Source organism: Ursus maritimus, unplaced genomic scaffold (assembly GCF_017311325.1).
Source record: "Ursus maritimus isolate PB19 unplaced genomic scaffold, ASM1731132v1 scaffold_13, whole genome shotgun sequence".
NCBI lineage: Eukaryota > Metazoa > Chordata > Mammalia > Carnivora > Ursidae > Ursus > Ursus maritimus.
The window spans coordinates 49,558,378-49,583,082 of record NW_024423675.1 but is presented as its reverse complement, the minus strand read 5'-3'; the positions used below and the strand labels follow the sequence as shown (position 1 = coordinate 49,583,082).

General features: G+C 40.9%; 1 protein-coding gene across 30 annotated transcripts in view; it reads right to left on the bottom strand.

Annotated features, from left to right (window-relative positions):
- The window catches only part of STX11 (syntaxin 11), a 114,147-nt gene extending 90,121 nt beyond the window's left edge, over positions 1-24,026 (bottom strand). For 24 of the 30 annotated variants that reach the window (XR_005834389.1, XR_005834391.1, XR_005834386.1 and 21 more), the window contains exons 1-2: positions 23,750-24,024; positions 23,484-23,664 (exon numbers count right to left, since the gene is read on the bottom strand). Coding sequence is in view for 4 of the 30 variants with exons in the window: in XM_008695026.2 (XP_008693248.1) it covers positions 23,484-23,550 (67 nt within the window). In the remaining 26 variants the exon portion in view is untranslated. Of the gene's footprint in view, positions 1-13,686; positions 13,896-23,483; positions 23,665-23,749 lie in introns of those variants that run through there. The other 6 variants (XR_005834406.1, XR_005834407.1, XM_008695028.2 and 3 more) reach the window with 3 other exon arrangements.
- Between the last annotated feature and the right edge of the window lie 679 nt (positions 24,027-24,705).

Here is a 24,705-nt window from a genome sequence, read left to right as displayed (position 1 = left end):
CTGAATCTACACCAGGGGAGAGGTACTTATGTGAAGAAAGGAGGATGAGGAGAATGTTCTTTTATATGAAATGAGGACCTCCAAGCCCTCTCCTTCACCTATGGCCCAGCAGAGCTACCCATATCCTACAGGCAGGAGAATGAAAGATCTTTTCCATAAAGTACAAAGGGAGAAATAAAGCAGTTAAAAACAATAAAGAGATTAGGGCCCCTGGGTGGATCAGTCAGTTAAGCTTCTGCCTTCAGCTTAGGTCATGATCTCAGGGTCCAGGAATCAAGTCTCACATCCGGCTCCCTGCTCAGCGAGGAGTCTGCTTCTCCCTCTCCTACTGCCCCTCCCCCAGCTTGTGCTTTCTCACTCTCTCTTCTCTCTTTCTCTCCAATAAATAAATAAAATCTTTAAAAATAATAGTAAAAAGAGGATGAGAAATTTGGAGGTCCAGGCCTTTAAATTCAATTTCTGAATAACAGGAATTTCAGAGAGAAGACATCATATGGTGGTGGGCAGTGGGTATAGAAACAGATCATCTACAAAGCATCAAGAGTCGAGACACTCCAGACTTCTAAATGGCAACACTGGAAACTAAAAAATAATGGGACAAGATCTTTAAACTTTCGAAAAAAATGTATTTTCAACCCAGAATTCTAAGCTCAGTCAAACCATCAAATATGAAGTAGAACAAAAACATATTCGGATAGACAAGTCTCGAAAAAAATATTCCTATATTCTTTCTTGGGAAGAGACTGGGGAATGCATTCCAACAAAACAAGGAAGTGAAGCAAAAAAGACACAGCCTATAGAATCCTAACCTGAGGGGGGCCTGGGTGGCACAGCGGTTGAGCGTCTGCCTTCGGCTCAGGGAGTGATCCCGGCGTTATGGGATCGAGCCCCACATCAGGCTCCTCCACTAGGAGCCTGCTTCTTCCTCTCCCACTCCCCCTGCTTGTGTTCCCTCTCTCGCTGGCTGTCTCTATCTCTGTCGAATAAATAAATAAAATCTTTAAAAAAAAAAAAAAAAGAATCCTAACCTGAAATCCAACAGAGGCGAGATGCAGAGAGCAGCCGAGGACGATGGCAACGGGAAACTCTAGGATGAGAGCTGGGCATTTGACTGGAAAGAACATCTGTCTAGATTAGGTGAGTAGGCGACATGAGAGATTTCTTCAGAAAGATGAAACTCAGAATTACTGACGGGTCAAAATTTCTTGGGAGAAGATTTAGATAATTTGGTATTGAATAGGTTGTTAAGTATAAATAAAACTCAACTAACACCAACAGCAGCAACAAACCTAGACAATTAACCTCTAGGAAAGCAAAAACAGATTATGCAGTTATAGGACAGTAATCCTGATATAAAACATGGATCTCCTGTGATTAGCATTTTCATAACCATAAGCATATAATTATTAAATACTGATCTAACTCAAATGAGGATGCTGCTGTATTGGGAGGATGGGATGAAGGAACAAGACGGGGGGCATGTCTCTGGCTGCGAGGGCTAAAATGAGCTAAATCATCAGCTTCTGCACAGGGAAATCAACAGATAATGCCCCAAACGGAAAAACCAAGAAATAGTAATGGAAGCATGTTCTTTAGAGATATAAATATAAATACCAAAAGAATCAGTAAACATAGTAAACATAATAAAGAAAAGGCATAGTAAATATAGTTGCCTTGGGGGAGAGGGAGATGAAATAGAAAGGGACTGACTTTTTTTCTTTTTTTTTTAAGATTTTATTTATTTATTTGACAGAGAAAGAGAGCACAATCAGGGGGAGCAGCAGGCAGAGGGAGGAGAAGCAGACTCTTTGCTGAGCAAGGAGCCTGACGTGGGGCAGGGCTGGATCCCAGGATTCTGGGATCATGACCTGAGTCGAAGGCAGATGCTTAACTGACTGAGCCACCTAGGCGCCACTGGCCTTTTTTCATTAGATTTTCATTGTTCATTAGTTTTATAGAACTAGCTGAGTCTTTAATTATGTATGTATGTTTGATAAAATTAAAAACTAGAGAAAGAAAAGAAATGAAAGGAAAGCAAGGGGGGAGGGAGAGAGAGAGAGAGAGAGAAGGAAGCAAGCAAGCAGTAAAAAAGAACAAAATAGGCTTTCCGGGAATCCAAAACACTAACTAAAAGGGCAATGCTGTAAATTTTGGCTGGGGGGTACCCAGGAGCTCTCCATACTGCCTGCTTACCTCTTTCTCTCTCTCTTTCTCACATAACCATTCCTTTACAGATTCCACTTTAGAATGAACACTTAACACTCATTTATAAATGGAATCTGGAATTCTCCCCAAGTTAATTTTTTGACTGAATGAAATCCAAAATTCCCTCCAGGGTTAAAAAAAATTCCAAAAAAAGAAAATGATCCTTAAATAAAGCTCAAACAATAAATGATTAAAGTTGTTTCATAAATTAAAAAGAAAATAGCACTGCTGAAATGGGGAAAGCCCTAGCAAATATTACCACTTGTCATAAGACAATAATTAAAAGCATAGGAATTTTGCAAACATAAAAATTAGATTAATGGACATGAACACAACATTGAGAAATAGATCAATTATATATAAAATGTTGGTGTATGAAGAAGCAACCATCAAAAAGTAATAGCAAAGTAAAAGAATTATTAGCAACTAGGCTGGTTTAATTGAGTAGCAAGAATTTATTCCTCTCTAATCCTTATTGGAGACCATATAATATGCCTCAGGGACATCAAAGAATTAAAAATGTAAAATCAATAACAGAAACACTAAAAGAAAGTAAAGTTAAATATCAGTATTCTGGGAAAATAACTTTCTATGAGATGTGAGGCTATGGAAGAAATCTCAAAGAAAAAGATAACCAAATTTGACTAAATGAAATGTGGAATCTCTCTGCAACAAAAAAGAATAGCAAATATTAAGGATTAAAGCAAGAGACCGGAAGAAAATATTTGCACAAAACATAATAGACATTGTGTAGGTACTCAATATTATGTGCAGAGACAACCCCAACTGGTAAGGAAATAACATGACAATAAATTATTGAGCAAAATATGTAGAAAGGCATTTCACAGGAGACAAAATATTCTTAATAAAAATATGAAATTACCATCTACTATTTAGCAAATAAATACAAATTAAAAATAATACATTAGTTTATATTTATTATCTTAGCCAAAAATGAGTGGGGGAGTCAGAATATAAGATTTACCTATGCTTTAGTTACTAGGACTAGATGGAAAGAATACAAAATGAAAACACGTTTTGTGTACATGGATGGACACGGAGGGTACTCAGTAAGCTAAGTGAGATAAGTAAGACAAAGACAAATACCATATGATTTCACTTGCACATGGAATCTAAAAAACAAAACAAATGAAAAAACAAAACAGAAACAGACTCATAAATACAGAGAGCAAACTGGTGGTGGCAGAGGTGTGGGAGGTGATGGGAGGGGAGAAGTAGGTGAAGGTGATTAAGAAGTACAAACTTCTGGTTATAAAATATATAAGTCACAGGAATGTAAAGTACAGCACAGGTATAGCCAATAATATTGTAATAATGTACAGTGACAGCTGGTAACTACACTTATTGTGGTTAGTATTTTGTAATGTAGATAAATGTCAAATCACTATGTTGTACAACTAAAAATAACATAATATTGTACATACCATGCTTCAATTAAAAATAAAATTTTTAGAAGTTATTTAGAGGAATTTTTTAAAATAATTTTTTATTATGTTATGTCACCATACAGTATATCCTTAGTTTTTAATGTAGTGCTCCATGATTCATTATTTGCGTATAACACCCAGTGCACCATGCAATATGTGCCCTCCTTACTACCCATCACTGGTCTATCCCAGTCCCCCACCCCCCTCCCCTCTGAAGCCCTCAAAAAATTTTTATTCTGTGTTCACGGTGTTATCAGTGGTGGGTATAGGTATCTAGACATCAACAGAAAGAGAAAGTGTCTATAGCACTCTGAGTTTCAGCAAAGAGCAATTAAGAACTTGACAGATTTTCCAATTAAACAACAACAAAAACATACTAACTGGGATTTTCCTCTCTTCAGATGAGTTGACACCACCGGCATTTTGATTCTTTAGGGAACAAGCTCCATCTTCTAAAGAGTTTTCAAAAGGAGAAAATATTTCATTTTACCCACATAGCCTTTTATTGAAAAATTCCCATTCTTAATGAAAATATAGAAGTTGAACTAATTTACAATTAACAGAGAATCCAACCAGATTCATAGTGGCCCAACTTATAACCTCTACTTCAGCAATAAATCAAGTTTGAACTACACAAAATAGAAAGTAGAAGAACAAATGTCAAGAATGATTTCCTAACCATTCATGTACTTCCTATATACAGTATTTACAGTAAAAGCAAGACAAAAAATTAAAGCATAAATTGAGTCATACTTGACATAAACCAAGGAACATGCCAAAGCATGGCAAGAAAGATATAAGAAAACACGGCAAATGGTCATCATAGGACATCACATGTCTGTTCACTGAAAGTCACACTTCAAGCCTGAGTTATATTTTCACTTGCACTATGTTTTTGTTTTAAGATTTTATTTATTTATTTATTTATTTATTTATTTATTTATTTATTTTAGAGGGTGCAAGCAGGAGGGGGGCAGAGGGAGAGAGAGAAGCAGACTCCTCGATCCCAGGACCCTGGGATCATGACCTGAGCTGAAGGCAGACGATTAACCAATTAACTGACTGAGCCACCCAGGCGCCCCTGCACTATGGTTCTTAATTCTAACTTTTAGTATAAATGTTGTTCCAAGATGCTGGAGGGTGTAGACAGTGTGTCTAAGTTGACTTAAGAACATTCTATACCTCCAGGGTGCCTGGGTGGCTCAGTTGTTAAGCCTTTGGCTCCGGGCGTGATCCCGGCATTCTAGATTCAAGCCCCACGTCAGGCTCCTCTGCTGGAGCCTGCTTCTTCCTCTCCCACTCTCCCTGCTTGTGTTCCCTCTCTTGCTGGCTGTCTCTCTCTATCAAATAAATCAATAAAATCTTAAAAAAAAAGAGAGAGAGAACATTCTATACCTCCATCTACATCGAATAAGTGCTGCTCCATGATGACTTAATCCTCCCTTCCCTACACTCAGCCAAGTGGATGGTATTTTTAGTAATTAAAATAGACATTCACAGGATAAATATGCACATGTTAGCACTTGGCATATTTGCTTTGTGATATCAGGTTAAACAAGAAATATGTTCTCAAAAGAGAGCTAATTTGGTTACTTTCTCAACCCAGGGATCACCTCTTAATTCAGATATTATATTTTAGGTTATTTATTTAATGTAAATAAAGTATAACAGAAGAGCTGCAGGAGATTCAAAGATTTAAAAATCCAGAGATCACAATCCCTGCCCTTGACGAAGTTTATAATTTATGGGGGAAAGGAAACAGGTACAGAAATACTGAAAGAGCCAGAACTGACCAGAAAAAGGAGAACAAGGGCCTGGCATGAGCTGCCAGGCCAGGCGGAGGTTCTGAACCTCAACACCATTGCTGCATCCTCTCTCACCAGGGCCAAGAATGTGAAGCGGGAAGATGAGGGGTGAGAATAGACACTGACCTCTAAGCAAATATGCTTCAAACTTGATCTGTAACAGAGCCCGGAGACAAAGCTGTTAAGCACCCTCCTAGGCCATAATCATCAGATTCTTAAAATTAACTTTTAAAAAATTGGGATATAAGCTCATAATTTTCAGAGCCTTCATGTATTTTCTTTTACTATATATTATATATTAAAACATTAACTAACTTCAAGCAATGGCACATCGAATGAGATGCAAAGAGACTTCCTCTCTCCTCCTTGCTATCTATTTTCCTCATTAAATGAAGGAGTCAGGTTCTTGACCTCTCTTTGCCAACGTGTATGCTCACACACTGGACACACACACACACACACACACACACACACACGTGAAGGACTGGTCGATTTTAAACTAGATAGAGCAAAAGATTGTCCTTTGTTACAAAGAGGCCCTTTGTCTTAGAACCAAAGCCAGCCTCATAGCTTCTATTTTTATACATTTCAGGAGAATGGGAAACTCTCTGACCTTAGACTAAGCTGGATGACTGGCTCTATGATCTCACACTTTCTGGCACTTCCTCTTTCCTGACACTTACTATATTCTATTGTTAACTGTTTGACTGCCCATCCTCTCTGCTTGCCCCTAAGTTCCATAAGGGACTGTACCTGTTGTGTTTGCCATGTACCCCAGAGCTCCCAGCATACAGCATCAAACTGTCATAGGAGTTTAATCAGACTCTTCTTTAGGTGACTAATACTTCCCACAATGACCGGACTCAGAATTAGTAGGTTTAAAAATGCTTTTACCTTTGAAGAACAATAATTATTTCCTATTTCAATAAGATAATATATTTTCTTGTCATAGTTCTCTTTCTCATCCTACTGGATGGTATTTAAAGCTATAAGACAGTACCTCAAAACTTCATCTGAAATAAAATTTCTTGGAACCTTCTTATTCTCCTAGAAAGTTTACTGACTCCTATAAATTCACTGACTTCCCCCTTATGACTATTCGAGGAATTTGGCATCTCTCACCCAGCTAGCAAAAGGCCAAGTCAGATCCATCCCTTTCTCTTTCCAGCAATCTGGGGCAGAAGTCAGCCAAGGAATTCAGGACAGTCTCTCATGACCACACCAGGGATTTGTTATGAAAGACCAGGGGTGAATATCGCTCTATCAGACCTGCTGGGATTAAGGCTCAAGTGTTCCTCTGTTGTCCCACAGTTTTCATAACTTTCTGCTTATTTGAAGAATCCCACTAGGCTTGGTCACCATCAAAAGCATAACAGTTTAAGTCAATGATTCTCAAACTATAGTATGTATAAAAATCACCTGGAGAAAATTTTTTGAAAATATCAATTCATAGGCTCTACTCTTAAAGATTCTGTTCCAATAGATATCAAATGTGGGCCTGGACTTTCTGTTTTCTTTTTTGTTGTTTGGTTTGGGGGGGTTGTTTTTTAAGATTCCAAGTAATTCTGATGATTGTAATCTACAGGCTACATATTGAGAGTCACTGGACTGGTCTGGGGCTTTTCAAAGGTGTAGAAGGATGAGAGAGGGAAGAAGGGAGAAAAGAGAGAAAATGTAGGTTAATATCACAAAATTGTTTGCCATTCAACAATGGTAAAGCCCAGAATTACAGCAAAGGCCAGTATGCATTACACTTTTGTTCTGGGTCTGGACAGCCAAGGGCTTTTTGTTAGCCGTGGGCATCAGAAGTTAGTTTTCCACCAGGCACCACCACTCCACTCATCCCAGCCTTCCCTCATCGGGCTCCTCTTCTGCTCCTAATATTCCTAGGATTAAAGCAACTCTGTCTTCTTGCTATCTGGTCAGGTATTCTAAATCCTTAAGGGCCTTGGAAAAAATGCCAGCTCTCTGGCCTCCACTCAGCAGGGCAACAGTCTGGGTCAGAAAGACACAAACAAGGCTGTAGCAGAGGAGAATGCTCTTTCCACACCATGGTGGTGGATGGTGTGATATTCTGATCCCCTTCAGGATCAAGGCCCTCATTCCCCCAGTTGCCAGAAATGTTGGCTACTGAAGGCTCAGAGCTCCAGGAATTGCTTTTGACTGAAGGAAGCTGCTAAGTTCAAGACTGGCTCTCGTGACTGGGTGTAGTCCATATCTTATGACTAGTCAATGCAGGGAATGCAGATGACTAGCTCCCTTGCTTGCAGAACAATTCTGAAGGGCCATTCCTGCTGTAAAGTTTCCTGCTATTGAGGCCGTCATTGTACATGCACTGAAGTTCAATTTCTCCCTCCACATAATCCTGCTGCTCTTTCTCCTGACAAGTGCTGTTTCCACAGCATCTCCCGATAAACCTCCTGTACGCAAATCTCACAGTCTATTTGCAGGGAATGGGACCTAAGATGCTGAACTTGCCTTTTTCAGCCAAGCACTGACAGCACAGTGCAGTGGGCCCCTGCACCTGACTTCTTGGGTAATCGGGTGGTCACTTAATTTCTCCAAGTGTGTCCTTCCTCAAGTATAGAATTCAAATACAGACAACAACAACAATACTACCATTTCTGTCTTGCCAGATTTTTATGAGAATTAAAAAAGAAAACATATATGAGAATACTTTGTAACTAATGCAGAGCTATATAATACTATCAGCTCACATCACTATATCCTGGATTACTATGCAGTAATCAAGGAATAGGGGAGGAGGATGTAGGATATCTACCAATATGATACAATTCAGCTTACACACTGGGTGCTACTTTCTCAAATCAACAGATCTGTGTTAGTAATCAATACAGCGAGGCACATAATAAAAGAAAAAATTAGAAATAAAACCAGGAGGTCAGACGAGCATTACGGCAATCCTGAAACTGAAAGAGAAGACAGAACAATATTTGTTCACTCTGTTTCCATATGAAGACAGCAACAGAGAAATTTCCACTACCCTGTAAAGTCAGAACTCACATTTTTACCCAATAAGTTATGCAATGAGTAAATAGAATATCTTTTTACATCTTTGAACAGAGAAACAAGTAAATAAAATGAGGAATACTTTTCCAGGCAACTAAGTATTTTCTGAATTACCTTGATACTGTATCCACTAAAAAGATAAAAAAAAAAACAACCAAACAATACACAAATCAAGTTGAAAACACTGAGTTAGCTCAAGAAGAATAAGTGGAAGTTATCAATTCTAAAACTATGCTTTATTTATTTTATTTATTTATTCATTTATTTATTTTTAAAGATTTTATTTATTTGACACAGAGAGAGAGATAGCCAGCGAGAGAGGGAACACAGGCAGGTGGAGTGGGAGAGGAAGAAGTAGGCTCCCAGCCGAGGAGCCTGATGTGGGGCTCGATCCCAGGACTCTGGGATCACGCCCTGAGCTGAGGGCAGACGCTTAACGACTGAGCCACCCAGGCACCCCTAAAACTATGCTTTGTATTAAAAATTACCAAATACTGAGCCTTACCAAGAACTTAAATGAGATATACAAATAATATCTGGTATTTACAGATACAGAAGGAGCAGCTAACAAACAACTTAATCTGACAGATGGCTTTATTATCAGCAAAAGTCACAGAATGGTTATAACTGGAAGGAAGCTGAGAGACCTATAAAAGCCCCCAACTTCAGTGATTCTCTGCTCTCAGAGAAACCACAGTTGAAATGAAGAGGCAAGACAAACCCACATGAAATATTAACCAAAACCCTTCCCTTTCTTATTATTTGAGCACTGAATGAATTATAGACAGGCACATAGGAATTCAGACAAAGGGGTGATCATGTGGTCTGGATCATTCCAGAAGGCTTCATGTCTCCCATATAGTGGGAAGCTATAAATACCCTGATATCCTGTTAAGCCTGAAGAAATCCTGAATGAAATATTTCCTTCATGCATGGAGAAAATATTTTAAAACTTCAAACTTAAGATAAGTTTGCTGATTTGGTTTAGGTAAAACATTAATTCAGTATTTATAATCTTTAAATAGTTCAAAGTAGAGGTTTTTGAGAAAAAGATAATTAGACCCTACTTGCTGAAAAAATATAAAATTCTCAATCCAAGTCATGAAATAATGAGAACAGTGAAGAGGTGGGGCCAGATTTTGGGGAGAAGTGGGGAGCTGGGCTTGTTTGTCAAAAATACCTTAATTGGGACCAAAGGAATCTACCTGGATGCTAAAAATAGAAAACAGGTCCCAACCCCTAGAAATCTGAGTCATTCTGCCTAGTTAAAATCAAGAGGACAGGGGACACTGCAGGCCAGCTTCACTTAGTAACATTCTGGAAGTTAGAGGCAAGAGGGGCAGGTAACCACCTGCTTCAGGGTAAAACCAGAGTAAAACAGGCCCCAGAAGGCAGATCACAAACCAGGAGTGTAAGATTTGGAGTTCTGCACCTGACTGAATTTGTTAGCAATTCTTCTACCATTGGATCCTGCTCTGTAGATTAATATCCCCTGGCCAACCTTTCTGTTTCCCCACAAGAGGGATACTACAGATTTCAGCAACAGATCATTGACTGCATCTAAGAAATGCAAAGCAGTGAACATTCAGTGTTTGGGGTGAGTGGTAATCAAGGCAGCTCTAAAGACACATTTGTTGAAGTTCTGGAAACTCTCAGCCAGAGTGAGAGTAACATACCATAAAAGTGTTTAAAATTCCCAGGAGAAAATTTCTGATTATTCTAGACTTATTCCTAGATCAACCAAATATATCTTGGGGTGAAGGTAGGGGAGGGATGCCATGCAGCACAATAAGGCTGCTGAGAGCCCATCTTATATATTGGGCCATCTCTGGACGAGAAAGAATTGTTGGCTTCAAGACAGTGACTCCAATTTGAGTTTACCACAGTGTCTGAGACTTCATTCATTCATTCATTCATTCATTCATTCATTCATTCTTAGAGATACCTTATCAAAGCAATGTGGTTCAGAATATAAGCTCTGGAACCAAGTGCATGGGATCAGTTCCTAGCTCTATCAATTACTAACATTATACTTTCTTCACCTGTCAAAAACAGGTGTTTTTAGTTATTATAGTACCTAACTTGCAATGAAAAGTAAAAGACTGGAGTCACATAATGAGCCTAGAACAGTGTCTGGCACTAATAAGCACTCTATACATTTTAGCTTTAATTACTATTCATTCAAAAACTTTTAATGAGCACTGATTATGTGCCAAGCACTGTATAAGGTCCTCATGGTCCTTTAGCACAAACCTATTCTTCTACTTATGTTTCAATCCTAGTCATTAAGTAGGAATGTAGGAGTCATCCTAAACTTCCTCTCCTTCACTGCCCACCCCTAAAGATATGGCCAAGTCTTGCCTATTAGACATGTCAGCTCCTTCCCTCTTTTGCACTCCTCCTTATCACTGCCTGACTCAAGCTTTCTCCAATTTCTCTTCTCAAATATTACAGTAATCTCCTGTGTGTCTCCCTAAGGCTAGTGTAGTGCTCATCCAATCTATTCTCCATTTTGATTCTAAATTGTCTTTCCAAAACACATATCTGACAATGTCATTCACCTGCTGAAGACTTCTATAGGATAAAGTCACAGGTCCAACATGGCACATGGGACTTTGTGATGTGGCCCCATCTGTCTCCCCTGCCCTCACCCTGTGCCCATACTGACCAGGCTGGAGTTCCCTGACAGTACAGTGCTGATCCTTCTGCTGGGTCAACTATCCCTCCATCTTCCTGACAACTCCCCCTCTTATATTGAGGCTCATTATTTAATCAATAAATACTTCCTAACACCTGCTATGAGTAATGCCTGTACCAAGGTCAGGGAGTACAATGATGAACACATTCAATCCTTTCTTTCTCATAGAAAAAGTAACTAGGTGACTTTGAGGCCCTCGAGGGAGAAATGAAATATGGAAATTAAGGTAGAATTGTCTCAAATTTAGCATATTTACCCCCACCAGTTGGAATACCTTATGGAATTGTAGAAATTGAATATATTTTGGCATCAAGTCCAAAAGTACCCCAGCAGACTTCAATCTCAACAGTAAACCGTGACACAGTAGATTTAGTCATTTTGACTTGTACAGCTATGATGTATTAGAAAAGATTGATTTCAACTATAAAAAACAATAATCAGAAAGTTGTTTCAATATGGTGTTATAAAGTTATAGGCCATTAACTAGCCACTCTGTTATTAAAATGTAAGAAACTCTAAGTGCCTGTGATTGTCTAAGGGTAATAACAGGCTGGGTTTCTTTTTACATGGTTATTAAATAATATGAAATATGGTTAATTCAAACACTTTAAGAATCATGCCTTTCTAATTAACACATTTTTAAATCACTCATTGAATGAAATACTTACTGTATAAGCACAACAGACTGTCTACAAAGACAAGTAGAGGATCAAACTCAAAACTTTCCTCACTCTTCCAGCAATGATGACACAGTTCATTCAAAATCCCAGATCTGCAGAAACATCAGTCATATTGGGACAGAAGCTCTACTGTGGACACAGATTTGTCATAGCGCCCATCTCCTTCATTGGATTTTCCAATCTTCCACACTAGTGTTTATGGCCCTTTTCAGCATCACCCTGTCTTATTCACGATTATATAACCAGAGCTCCGTGAAAAGCCTGGCACAGAGAAGGTACGTGATAACTGTTTGCTGGGCTGACCTCAGCTCCAACTCAGCTCCGACAGAGATGCTCTCCCCGTCTCTACTGTGTGAGACAGTGTACAGTCATCCAGCTGCAATGGGACCTTAAATATTTTGATATATCACCTTCAACAGGCATCCACCATTTTCATGTGGGACTAATTTACTAAAGACAAACTGTCCAAAACATTTGGATTCAGAGAGTGACACTCAATCACTATGTAAAATGACATATTTCTACCCTACTATACCAGTGAAAGTAATAACATACAGTTATTGAACAATGAACTTAATTTTCTCTTGGGCCTCTGCAGCAAAGCAAAGCACATGATCTGAATGCTTATCTTACATCAGCCTAGTGACCATAGCTGGTAGGCTGTACCATCAGGCGCTTTAGGAAACTGAAAACTTGAGCTGTTAACTTCCTATACCACCAGCCCCAGTTTAGCAGTACACGCACTTTACATCTTAGTCGTACTTTACACACAACCCTGAGCCAACCTCACTTTTCAAAAGTTCATTAACAAAGTCTCACAATTAAAAGAGCAGCCCTGTGAGTCATTTTTGGATACCCGTGTGGAAATAACAACTCCTCCCTTTGCTGAGAAACGGCTTCGACAAGTGCATGAGAACCACAGGAAGTAATACAGAGCTCAGCTATTGTCAGGGGAGTCTAGCATTCCCTCTCAGGACGTGTGGCTCTTGGAGTCACCTTGCCACTATTTCTTGTCTTCATTCTTCCAGAAATAAAGTCTTTTTTATGTGAGCTTGGAAGGAACTATATCAGGGCAATATCAAGGTCTTCGTATTTCCTGGCTCCTGAGTCATATTGTCAAGTTCAAGTCAAGAAGTACCCATTCTGGTGTTCATGAGAAAGTGCAACCTAAAATAGGGAGTGAATAGCACCTGGATGGCCCAGTTGATGAAGCGGCAGACTCTTGATTTCGGTTCGAGTCTTGATCTCAGTGTCCTGGGATCAAGCCCAGTGTCCTGAGATCAAGCCCCGTGTCCGGCTCTGCGCTGAGCGTGGAGACACTTGAGATTCTATCTCTCTACCCTCCCTACCCTGCCTCTCCCCCCGCCTTACTCTCATAAATAAAATAAAATAGGAAGTGAACAGGTGATCACACCGAAGTAATGTCCCCCGGTAACTCAAAAGAAGTTCAGCCTCTCGATTTAAAACCCCAGTAGTCTTAGGTGCACACTTCGTAAGGGAAGCCTATCGATAGGTACATGAAATAATTTCGATGAAGCCCTAAATGCGCAGTCCCTTGCCCACCGGGAGGAAAAAAAAAAAAAAAAAAAAGTCGCTCCGCTGTACGTGAGAAACCCAAGGCCGCGTTCCCTGAGACGTGAGGCGGCGGCGTGAGCACCCGGGCCAGACCCGAAATTCCCCCAAAGACATCCCTTGAAGCCCCAGGCAGCGAGGCCACCCCGGCGCCCCTCCGCGGCTCTCCACGCACAGCCTAGCGGGGAGCATCCTCGCCCCTGGGGCAGTTAAGGAGAGAAAAAGAGGTACAAAGGGAAAAAACGAACCAGGAACAGGACCAAGCGTGCGAACCGAGAAGCCCTGTCCTGCGCGGGCGCGGGTCCCACGCTGGGAGTCGTGAGAAGGAAGGAAACCTGTTGCGCGACTCCTGGCGGCGAGGCTCCCGGCGCCTCCCGCGGCCCGGACTGGGCTCCTCCTCAGCCACCCGAGCTCCGCGCCGCCGCCGCCGCATCTGGACGCCGGCGGCCCGGCCCCTGGTGTCGGCAGCGCCCACAGCTGGGGGAGCAGGCCCCGCCCCGGGACGACAGCGCCAGCCGCCCGCGCGCCCGTCCCCGCCCCGCCCGGAGTCCGTGCGCCCCGAGAGCTGGCGGTCCGGCGGGCCCGCTCCAGCCGCCTCCCCTCTCCTGTGCGCCCACAGGCGCTCTCCGCGTGCTGCCCGAGGCACCTCACCCTCTCCCCCACCCCCGAGCGGGGAGGGGGGGGCCGGAGGCGCCGGACTTTCCCCGGGAATCCCCCTTGCGCTGGTGACGTTTGCGGGCAGCTGCGTGCGGCGCGGCGCGGGCGCGTGCGGCGGGTTCTGAGAGTGGGAGTGACTGCCAGAGGCCGGGGCGGGCCCTGCACCTGGGGCGACCCGCTAGGCGGCGGGCGGGGCGGGGAGGCTGAGCGCCGCCTTGCCAGAGCCCCCTCGGACTCATCCCTTCAAGCAGCCCTGAACCCCGGCTGAGTTCATTCATTATTAGTACCAACTGAGCGTTCACTCAAGGACTGAGGATACTACCCTGGTTAAAAATAGCGCCAAGACCCTGCCCTGGAAGACCTGGCGTTCCAGTGAGGAAAGATAAACGGATAAAGTGTATATTACGTGCAACGGTGGTAAGTATCTTGAAAAATAAGACTGAGGCTCAAAAGTTAAATGCTCCCCAAAAAGCCCTCACTGATAGAGAATTTCAGAGAAATGCAGAAGCCAACCAAAGAGTTCCCAATGGCTGAAACTAGAACAATTTGAGCAACAAAAAAGTGGTATTAGACTGCAATCCAAAGTAAAAAGAAAATCCATGAGTTCCTAATGATATAAGTAGTTGAATGAATAAATAAATGGTGGAGAGGAGATAAATCTCCCCTGTAGAAAAATTTGGAAAAATTTATGTAGGGTACTCCATCCTTAAGGAGGAGAAGCATAACTTCCCACTGCTTAAGTATGGGGTACTGATAGTGACTTCTCCCAAAAAGTAAGGTAAGGAAAGGGGGAAAAAGAGTAACTTCACAATGGAGACACCTAAAAAACAGGACCTTGGCCAAATGATCAAGGTCAACATTAACAGTTGTAAATCATATTGATAGTATACACTCTTGATATGTGATGAAAATGTCACTTTGCCTCTGTGGCCTTCCTCCCCCAAGCTCATAACCCTAGTTTATCATAAGAAAAACATCAGACAAATTCCAACAGAGGGACATCCTACAAAGTACCCAACCAATATTTCTCTAAGCTGTCAATGCCATCGAAAATGAGGAAAGTCTGAAAAACTGCCACAGCCTAGAGGAGCCTAGGGAGACATTACACCTAAATGTATGTGGTATCCGGAATGGGATCGTAGAACAGAAAAAGGCCAGTAGGTAAAAACTAAGGAGGGGGCACCTACGTGGCTGAATCAGTTAAGAGTCTGCCTCTTGATTTCAGTTCAGGGTTCAGTCTCCAGGTTGTGAGATGGAACCTTAGAGGGCTCCCCCTGAGGGCTCTGCTTGAGACTCACCCTCTACCCCGCCCCCCCCCCACTGATGCTCGTGCTCTCTCTCTCAAATAAATAAATATTTTTTTAAAACTAAGAAACTCTGAATAAAGTATGGACTCTCATTAGCAGTATAGTACCAAGATTCGTTCATTAGTTATGATGATGTGCCATAGTAATTGTAAGATGGTAATAATGGGGGCAAATGGGACATGTTTTATGAGAACCCTCTATATTATCCTCGTAATTTTTCTGTAAATCTAAAACTATTCTAAAAAATGAAGTTTATTTTAAAAGTAAAGCAAAATAAGAGAGATGAGGGGTGTTATAATAAATTAAAAACAAAAACAAAGGGTTTATTTCAAAGGCCTCTAAGGTAACAGGTTGAGGGAAGAAACAATGTGGATATCTGGCTTTTGACCATTTCAAGCAGAGAGATCTGCAGATGTAAAGGCCCTGAGGCAGGAGCATGCTTGGCTTCTAGGAATAGGATCAGTGTGGGTGGAACAGAATGAGTGCGGGAAGGGCAATGGGTGGTGGAGCTAGGGTTGGGGAACAGAGTATGTAGGGCCTTGGTGGTCATGATGGTTTTAATATTTTACCCTGATTGAGAAAGGAAGACGTTGAAAAATTTTTAATAGAGGAGTAACCTGATATTAACCTGATACGGCATTTGTTTTTGTTGCTGTTGTTGCTTTTTACTGTTATGTTGACAAATTAGGGGAGAGGATGGAGGAAGTCCAACCAGTAAGAAGCTGTGCTGGTTAAGTTTATCTGTCAACTTGACTGGGCAATGGGGTGCCCAGGTATTTGGTTAAAGATTATTCTGGATGTGTCTGTAAGGGTGTTTTAGATGAATCTGTAGAATAAGTAAAGCACATTGCCCTCCCCGGTGTGGGTGGGCCTCATCCAATCTGTTGGAAGGCCTGAATAGAACAGTAGGCTGGGAAAGGGAGAATTTGTCCTCTCTGGGCCTGTCTTTGAGCTGGGACATCAGTTTTTTCCAGGCTTCAGACTTGGCCTCAAGCTAAAAGTTACATCATTTACTCTCCTGCTTCTCAGGCCTTTGGATTCGGACAGGAATTATACCACCAACTTTCCTGGGTCTGCATCTTGCCAACTACAGATCTTGGAAGTTCTCAGCCTCCATAATATAAATGTTTCATTCATATATACATGGTTCTGTTTCTCTGACAACCTTCACTGATTCAAAATTCTAGTGTAGAGCTAATAAGTGGGCAGGTTCTGGATATATCCCCAAGGAGAAGCCTACAGGACTGGCTGGTTAATTGGATGTAGGACATGAGAGAGTAAAACAAGTCAGAATGAGGGGTGTCTGGGTGGCTTAGTTGGTTAAGCATCTGCCTTCAGCCCAAGTTATGATCCCAGGGTCCTGGGATCAGATTGAGCCCCTTGTGGGCTTACTGCTCAGCAGGGAGTCTGTTTCTCCCTCTCCCTCATTCATGTTTACTTTCTCTCTCTCCCTCTCTGAAATAAATACATAAAATCTTTTTTTTTTTAAGATTTTATTTGTCAGAGAGAGAGAGCACAAGCAGGGGGACCGCAGGCCTAGGGAGAAGCAGGCTCCCCGCTGAGCAAGGAGTGCAATGTGGGGCTCAATCCCAGGACCCTGGGATCATGAACTGAGCCGAAGGCAGACACTTAACCAACTCAGCCACCCAGGTGTCCCAATAAATAAAGTCTTAAAAAAAAAAAAGGAGTGAGGATGAGTCAAGGTTTTTACTTGGAGCAATTAGAAGAAAAGAGGTTCCTTATGTTAACTGGGAAGACTGCTTGAGAAGCAAGTTGTGGGGCTGGGGAGGGAAGGGTTGCTGGGGATTAAGAGTTCCATTTTGGACACTTTAAGTTTGGAGTTGTCAAGAAGGCATTTATATAGATGAGTCTGGGGTAATGATATCAATTGGGAGTCTTTAGCATATAGGTGATGTGCGGATAGAATTTACATGTGTGAAATCTGAGCCCTGCGGCACTCCAAAGGTCAGAGATCAGGAAGATGAAGAATCAAAAAGGGAGAATGAGAAGGTATAATCAGTGATATAAGAGGTAGACTCACAGTGGTGTTCCAGAGACCAAATGAAAACAATGTTTTAAGAATGAGCAATTCTATCAAATGCTGCTAAAGAGGGTAAAATTATTTATTTTTTAAAGGTTTTATTTATTTATTTGAGAGAGAGAGAGAGAGAGAATGAGCGGGGAGAGGGGCAGGAGAAGCAGACTCCCTGCTGAGCAGGGAGACCTAAGTGGGGCAATCCCAGGACTCCAGGACCATGACCCAAGCCCAAGGCAGACGCTCAACCAACTGAGCCACCCAGGTGCCCCAAGAGGGTAAAATTAGAACTGAAAACAGCAATGGGCTTGGCCACCTGGAGGTCAATGGCACACTTGATAAGAATTTTGGTGGTGTGTAGTGATCAAAGCCTGTCTGGATTGGGCCCAGAGAGAATGGAAAAAGAGTAAATGGAGATAGAAAAATGGGGCAGTAGTTGGAAGAAACACATGGTCAAGAGAGAGATTTTTATTTTTAATTAGAACATATGCCTGGTTGTGTGCTCATGGGCATGAGCCAAAAGGGAAGGAAAATGTGATGATGCGGAAGAGTAAAGATCATTGCTGTAGCAATGTTCTGGAGTAGATGAGCAGGGATGGGGTCCAATGCACAAAAGGAATGTTGGGGTTAAATTGGAGAAGATAGAGAAGATGGAATCCTTTTCTGATAGCTGGAGGGGAGGCAGAACATATGGGCACAGATGCTGGTAAATGTTGAGGCAGAAAATGTTTTATCAATGAAGAAACAAGGTTATCAGTGGAAAGGGAGGAAGTTTGAGAAGAGGATAGAAAGTATGAAATATCATCCAGGGACAGTGAGAGAGTAAATATAGACATTGAAAATATCGTCAGTTTGCTAAGGGTTCATTCGAAGTCAGGGACCATGTTATAAAGGGAGGCCAGTGGGTATAGCTGTGTATTCTCCTCAGTCTCATTTGCCTATTTGGGTAGAAATAGTGCTAGGCAGAGGTCCAGATACAACCAGAGTTTGGAGTTGCCAGCTGAATATGATGGAGCAGAGAGGGACAAGAGCGTGGTGCATCTATGCAAAGGAATGACTATAGGGAAGGACCATAGCATTTAAACCAAGGAAGGAGAGAAGAGAGAACATGAATGATGGTGTTAGGGCAAAGTGAAAAAGTGTTAGGTTAATGGATTGGAGGCTCCTGGGTGTCAAGGAATTGTGCAGTCAGGGATTAGAGAGATTCAGTTGGAAAAATACAAGTTGGTTGTCAGAGAGTGGGATCTTTGAGACTTAGATGAGGAGGGGCTGAAGATATTGATAATGACAAAGTCTAGACTGACCTGGGCTTTCTGCAATTGATGTGCCCACCCCCTGCTAGGCTCCCAGGTAGGTCTCCTATGTTTTATACATTTTTCCTGGCAAGGTTGACTCTCACCTGCAGTCTGGATTTTTTTGAACCATGAATATGGATGAGGACTTTAGGTAAACCCGATAAAGCAGGACAAGCTCTTGGAGGGGGCCATAGCTGCTACATGAAATGAAATCCTGTCCTCTGTATACACCATCTTGTATCCTACTGCCATCCCAAATTCGAAGCGCTCATAAACCCACTGAATCTCAGGTCATCTAGCTCAGCCACCCCTCTCAGGTATAACTCCTCCATATAGTCATTTTTTATACCCACCATGTAGCAATCACCAACCACAATTTCTCTTTGCAAACTCCTTGAGGACATATGTTTAACCTGTCTTCTTTGTGTGTGATACAATATATGTGACATAAAATATACCGTTGTCACCATTTTAAAGTGTGAAGTTCAACTCCATAAGTACATTTACATTGTTATGCAACCATCACCATCCATTTCCAGAATTTTTTATCTACCCCCAACTGACATCTCTGTACCCATTAAACACTTAATTCTCCAGTCCCCCACTCCCCAGCCCCTGGCAGCCACCACTCTACTTTCTGTCTCTATGAATTTGACTACTGTAGACATGTCGTATAAGTGCGATGGTACAATATTTGTCCTTTTGTAACTGGCTTGTTTCACTCGGCATAATGGCTTCAAGGTTTATCTACGTTATAGCACGTGTGTCCGATTCTTTTTCCTTTTAAAGGCTGAATAATATTTCTTTTTCAGTCATTGCTTTCATTTTTCTCGTGTATATTCCCAGAAGTGGAATTGCTGGATCCTATGGTAATTCTCTGTGTAATTTTTTTGTGGTATCATCACACCACATTTCACAGAAGCTGCACCGTTTTACATTCATACTAGCAAAGCACAGGAGTCTGATGTCTCCACATCTTTGCCAACACTTGTTACTTCTTAATGACCTCTCTTTGATTTCCTCCCTATGTGACATGCTGCTAGGCACGGGGTGTTGTATGAGTAAACGAACAGCTGTTGTTAACCCTGTTGAAAAGGGAAACGAGATGAAATGAACCAACAAGCCCCATCTTGCACATCTTGTTCTGGACCCGCACTGTCCACTCTTGTAGCCACAGGTAGCCATTTAAATTAAAATTAATTAGATTGAGCAAAACTTTAAATTCAGTTCCTCAGTCTCAGTGACATTTTCAGTGCACAAGGGCCACCATAACTAGTGGGAATTAGTGTCCCCTATATCAGACTGTGCAGAGTAGAACATCACCATGAACATTACCAGTTCTTTGGCTACCATACTGGGCAGTGCTTTCCAGATCCTGCTAGCGCCCTGTGCTTTGTCTCACAAATCGTATTTGGATCAGCTTTTCCAGAATTGGACAGCTTAAAATCTAAGATAAAGGGCTTTCTTTTAGGAGGGAGGAAATATGCTACCTAAAAAGTCTATGGCCCTTAGTCTATAAATGGCTGCCATGCAAGGTCTCAAATTTTTATGTTTAAATATTAGATGTGGACTTTCGGTGATCATGTGGTTCTGTTGCTCTCGATGATTACCTTTATGAACACAGATTTGCTGAATTATGTAAGTCTTTCTCTGTGTCACTCCAAACAGTTATCTACTAAACCATTGGTTTCAAAAAATATTTTTAGATTCAGAATGGAGATTATGTTTCCACTTACTACTTTTTACCCAAAGCCTAACACAATTTCTAGGACATTAGAGACTCTCAATAAATATTTGTTGAATGATGAGTGAATGAATGACAAAAGTAAGCACTGAGCTGAACACGGAAACTCAGGGCACTGAGATAACATTTTAGAGGGTGGCACCCAGGTGTCATGAGATTTAGGAATAGGGATCTAGCACTGTTTTTTCTTTTTTAAGCCGCGTTCTTCTCTCTCATTGTTCGAAAAGTAGCTTGAAACTTAATTGCTGTAAGGATCTTGTCTAGTGCATGTTTATAAAGCTTCAGCTCTTTTATAAACACTGGCCACCAATGAATGTAATAACAAGAAGAAATAAATTCTAGATTTTAATAATGTTAGCATGTGTGCAGACATCTTCTCTTTGCCCCTTCAGATTTACTTTCTACCTCCCTCCATTCTGCTGTCTACCCTGGGTGATTGATCTTAATGGATTATTGCAACAGGCTCCTCCCTTTTGGGTTACCTTGGGCTTAACCAATAGAGGGATCTAGCAGGGGAGCAGAAGCACGGGATGAGGTCAGGGAATTTATTCCAAGCAGAAGGGCTATCTGTGTTCCTCAGCAGAAGGTCACTGTTCCTCTAAGATGGTCTGTTCTATATGATTCCCTCTCCTTCCTCATTCTGAATACCTCTCCCTACTCATGGTTCTCAGGCCTGGAGTATGACAGCCTGGGAGTCCCTATGGTTTCCACTCTGCCTATTCCTTTATAATATTACCTTTATTTACAAACCTTCATTGAATCATTCTAATTTGAATGTGCCATCTGTTTCATGTTGGGACCCTGAACAGCCATCCTTAATCAGCTAGACCTTAGTGTCTAAATCCCTGCTCTGAAAATTTTATACCTACAGTTCTTCCAGAAATGTTCCCTGATAATATTAGCATCTCTTTATTTTAATCTACCGGTTAGCATTATAAAGAAACCATGTTGTATGTCATATAATATAAATTTTTCTCTGGTACACTCAGACTAGAAAAATATTCTGATTCATAGGCAAATCTTGCATATAGCTTCTCTACATAAAATATTATTTGTGGAAATATATAAAGAAGGCTATAAAATAAAGAGGTTAATGTTGAGGATATTAAATATCTTAACATCTGATAAGCTTTAAATTTCTTCTAGATGTGAGAAAATCTATACCTCAGTACTGCAAACAAACCATCATTACTCAACATACAGAGCTTACCAGAGAACACAGTTTCTAACCTTTTCCTATACACTGAATGTTTGTGTCTGCCAAAAATTCATATGTTGTAACCTAATCCCCAATGTGATGATATTGGGAAGTGCCTTGGGAGGTGATTAGGTCATGAGGATGGACCCCTCAAGAATGGGATTCCTGTTCTTATAAAAGAGATCCCAGAGAGCTCTCTAGCCCCTTCCATCATGTGAGAACACAGCAAGTAGCCATCTGTGAACCAGGAAGCAGGCTCTCACCAGATACCAAATTTGCTGGCACCTTGATCTTAGGACTTCCCAGCCTCCAGAACTGTGACAAATAAACTTCTACTATTTATAAGCCATAAAATCTAGAGTATTTTTGCTATAGCATATAGTCTTCATGGACTAAGACACCCTTTGAAGCTCAATATTTAAATGTATAATTATTAGCAGACATCAGCTCATTTAAAAATATACAAACCCATAATGCTAATTCCTATATTAAAGATAACTGGGGATGCCTGGGTGGCTTAGTCAGTTAAGCATCTGCCTTTGGCTGAGGTCATGATCCTAGGGTCCTGGGATTGAGTCCCGTATTAGGCTCCTTACGCAGTGGGGAGCCTGCTTCTCCCTTTGCCTGTTGTTCCTCTGCCTGCCATTCCCCCTGCTTGTGCACTCTCTCTGACAAATGAATAAATAAAATCTTCAAAAAAAAAATAGAGATAACTGATACCTATTGCTCAGTTACAATATGCCAACCACTATGCTAATACTTTCATATATTAATTCTCATTACAAATTTATGAGGTGTGTACAGCTCAACCCCATTTGACAGAGGAGGAAATGAGCCTTAAAGTCTCCTGTCTACTGTCCCAACGCCAGCAAGCAAAGGAGCCTAGATTCAAATCCTTGCATCCAACACAAAAGTCCATATTCTTAACCACCAATTAAGAATCCAAGAACAACATTAGAGACCACAGAAGAACCAAAAAATAAAGACTATCTGAAGCAAATGATTCTTTTATCCTGTTACCTGCACTCAAAGATTGATGTCTAAATCTAAATAAGCTTAGAAAAATTACTAAAAAGAAAGAAAGAAAGAAAAGAATGCAACAGATAACTCATAGAAAAGCAAATTTCTTATTGTGTAGTGAGCTTATTTTTCTGTTTATGGTACACAAGATGGAAGAGAAAATTAGTGGTGAAAATGTACTATTTTGGTATTAAATCTTATTCCTGCCTACAATTCCTGAAATGACATGGCTGTATTTTTATTTTAACCCAAATTGCAATTAAGTGAAAACTTCCCTCTGATATCTTGGCATACACGCAAGAGGCTCAAAGGTGAGCATGTACGGCTGTTCTATGCATACAAATAGAACATTCTAATTGTGAAAAAGAATCGGCTAAAAAAATATCAGGTCTAGAGATAGTATAATTGATCTGCTTAATGGCTCTTGATGATTTTTCTGCAACTGTGATTTCGCATAGCAAGTTGCAAAACTATTTTAAGATGAGACTGTTACTCAACACTCCCTTCTGGTAACCCCCTTTTTGCACCATCGCCCTGTCGTGCGGAACTGATGAAAGTGAAACAGAAAAGCATAAACAGAATCTAACACATAAGCCATGCCTTTTAATAATAAAGTTATGGCTTCATCATGAGTCTTTAAATATTGGTTTTGAATTGGAATAATTAAATTTGTTTTCAACAAACATAACTTTCACAGACTGAACATTTTTATAATCCATATTTTGTTCATTTAGATGAATTTGTGCCATTCATTTAGAAACCATCTATTTCTACACCAAAAAGCCTTACTTTGGGACTGAGACATGATTTTCTTCTCTTTTTCTTCATCCATTTCATCCTCGTCTTGCAGCTGCATGACTTTGTCTTATTTTTCCCTTTAACACAATCTTCAAAAGGACTGAGTCCTTCCTCAAAAATGGTTTATAATTTCTGTAAGCACATGGACCATGGCCAGCATCCTTCCATGATCCTAAGGAAAATTTAAAAGTACAATATTGGCACCACAAAAAACAAACGGGTTTCAAATGATGAATATGTTTTAAAGATGAGCTTACTAGAAGTGACACAGCGAAAACACATTGAAGTCTCAGCAGTAAACTCACAGATTCAGTGGACAGTCTTCTTGCAGGTACCTGCCCTTGGGATGATGATCTTGTTCAGGAGACGTTGGGGAAGCTGACAGATGTTCCTCTCAGTCCACAGCTCCTTACCTTACTTACACGTCCAGAGCGTGAATAGGAATCTTTGGTAGGAGCTGACATGGCCTTGCATCACTAAGTCTCAGTGTTGAAAGCAGGCCACTCTAGCTGATTTCTTTAAACGCTATTTTCTACAAGTTGGTGATAGGCATAGTCAATTATGAAACAGGAACTTTTGCCACAATTCTACATCCCTAGTCACAAAGAAACATTTACAAAACAAATGCCCCCAGGCAAATTGGAATTCATGATTGATTACAATGCAAATGTGAGTGCTGTATATAATTTATTCATGCCTTATTTTTTTCAGGGTCCTAGGACATTATCTCTCCAACTTAAGTAGTGAGTAGACCCCTCTTCAAGGAAAAAAATATCTGACACTCAGTGTTGACAAATTACTTGAATATAATATAAATACAATGTTACTTACATAAACATGGTATAAATTCCTTATAGTTACAGCCTCATTAGAAAACTATAAAATTCAAATAACTCATATGTGGAACATTTAAGAAACAAATGAACAAAAGGGAAAAAAAGAGGGAGACAAACCAAAAAACAGATGCTTTAACTTTTTTTTTTTTTAAGTAGGCTCCACACCCAGCATGGAGCCCAGCATGAGGCTTTAATCCTGAGATCAAGACCCTGAGATCAACACAGGAGCTGAGATCAAGAGTCAGACACTTAACCAACTGAACCCCCCAGGCACCCCTAGACTCTTAACTATAGAGAACAAAGTAACGGTTACCAGAAGGGAGGTGGGTGGGGGGATGGGTGAAATAGGTGAAGGGGTTTAGGAGAACCCTCATCAT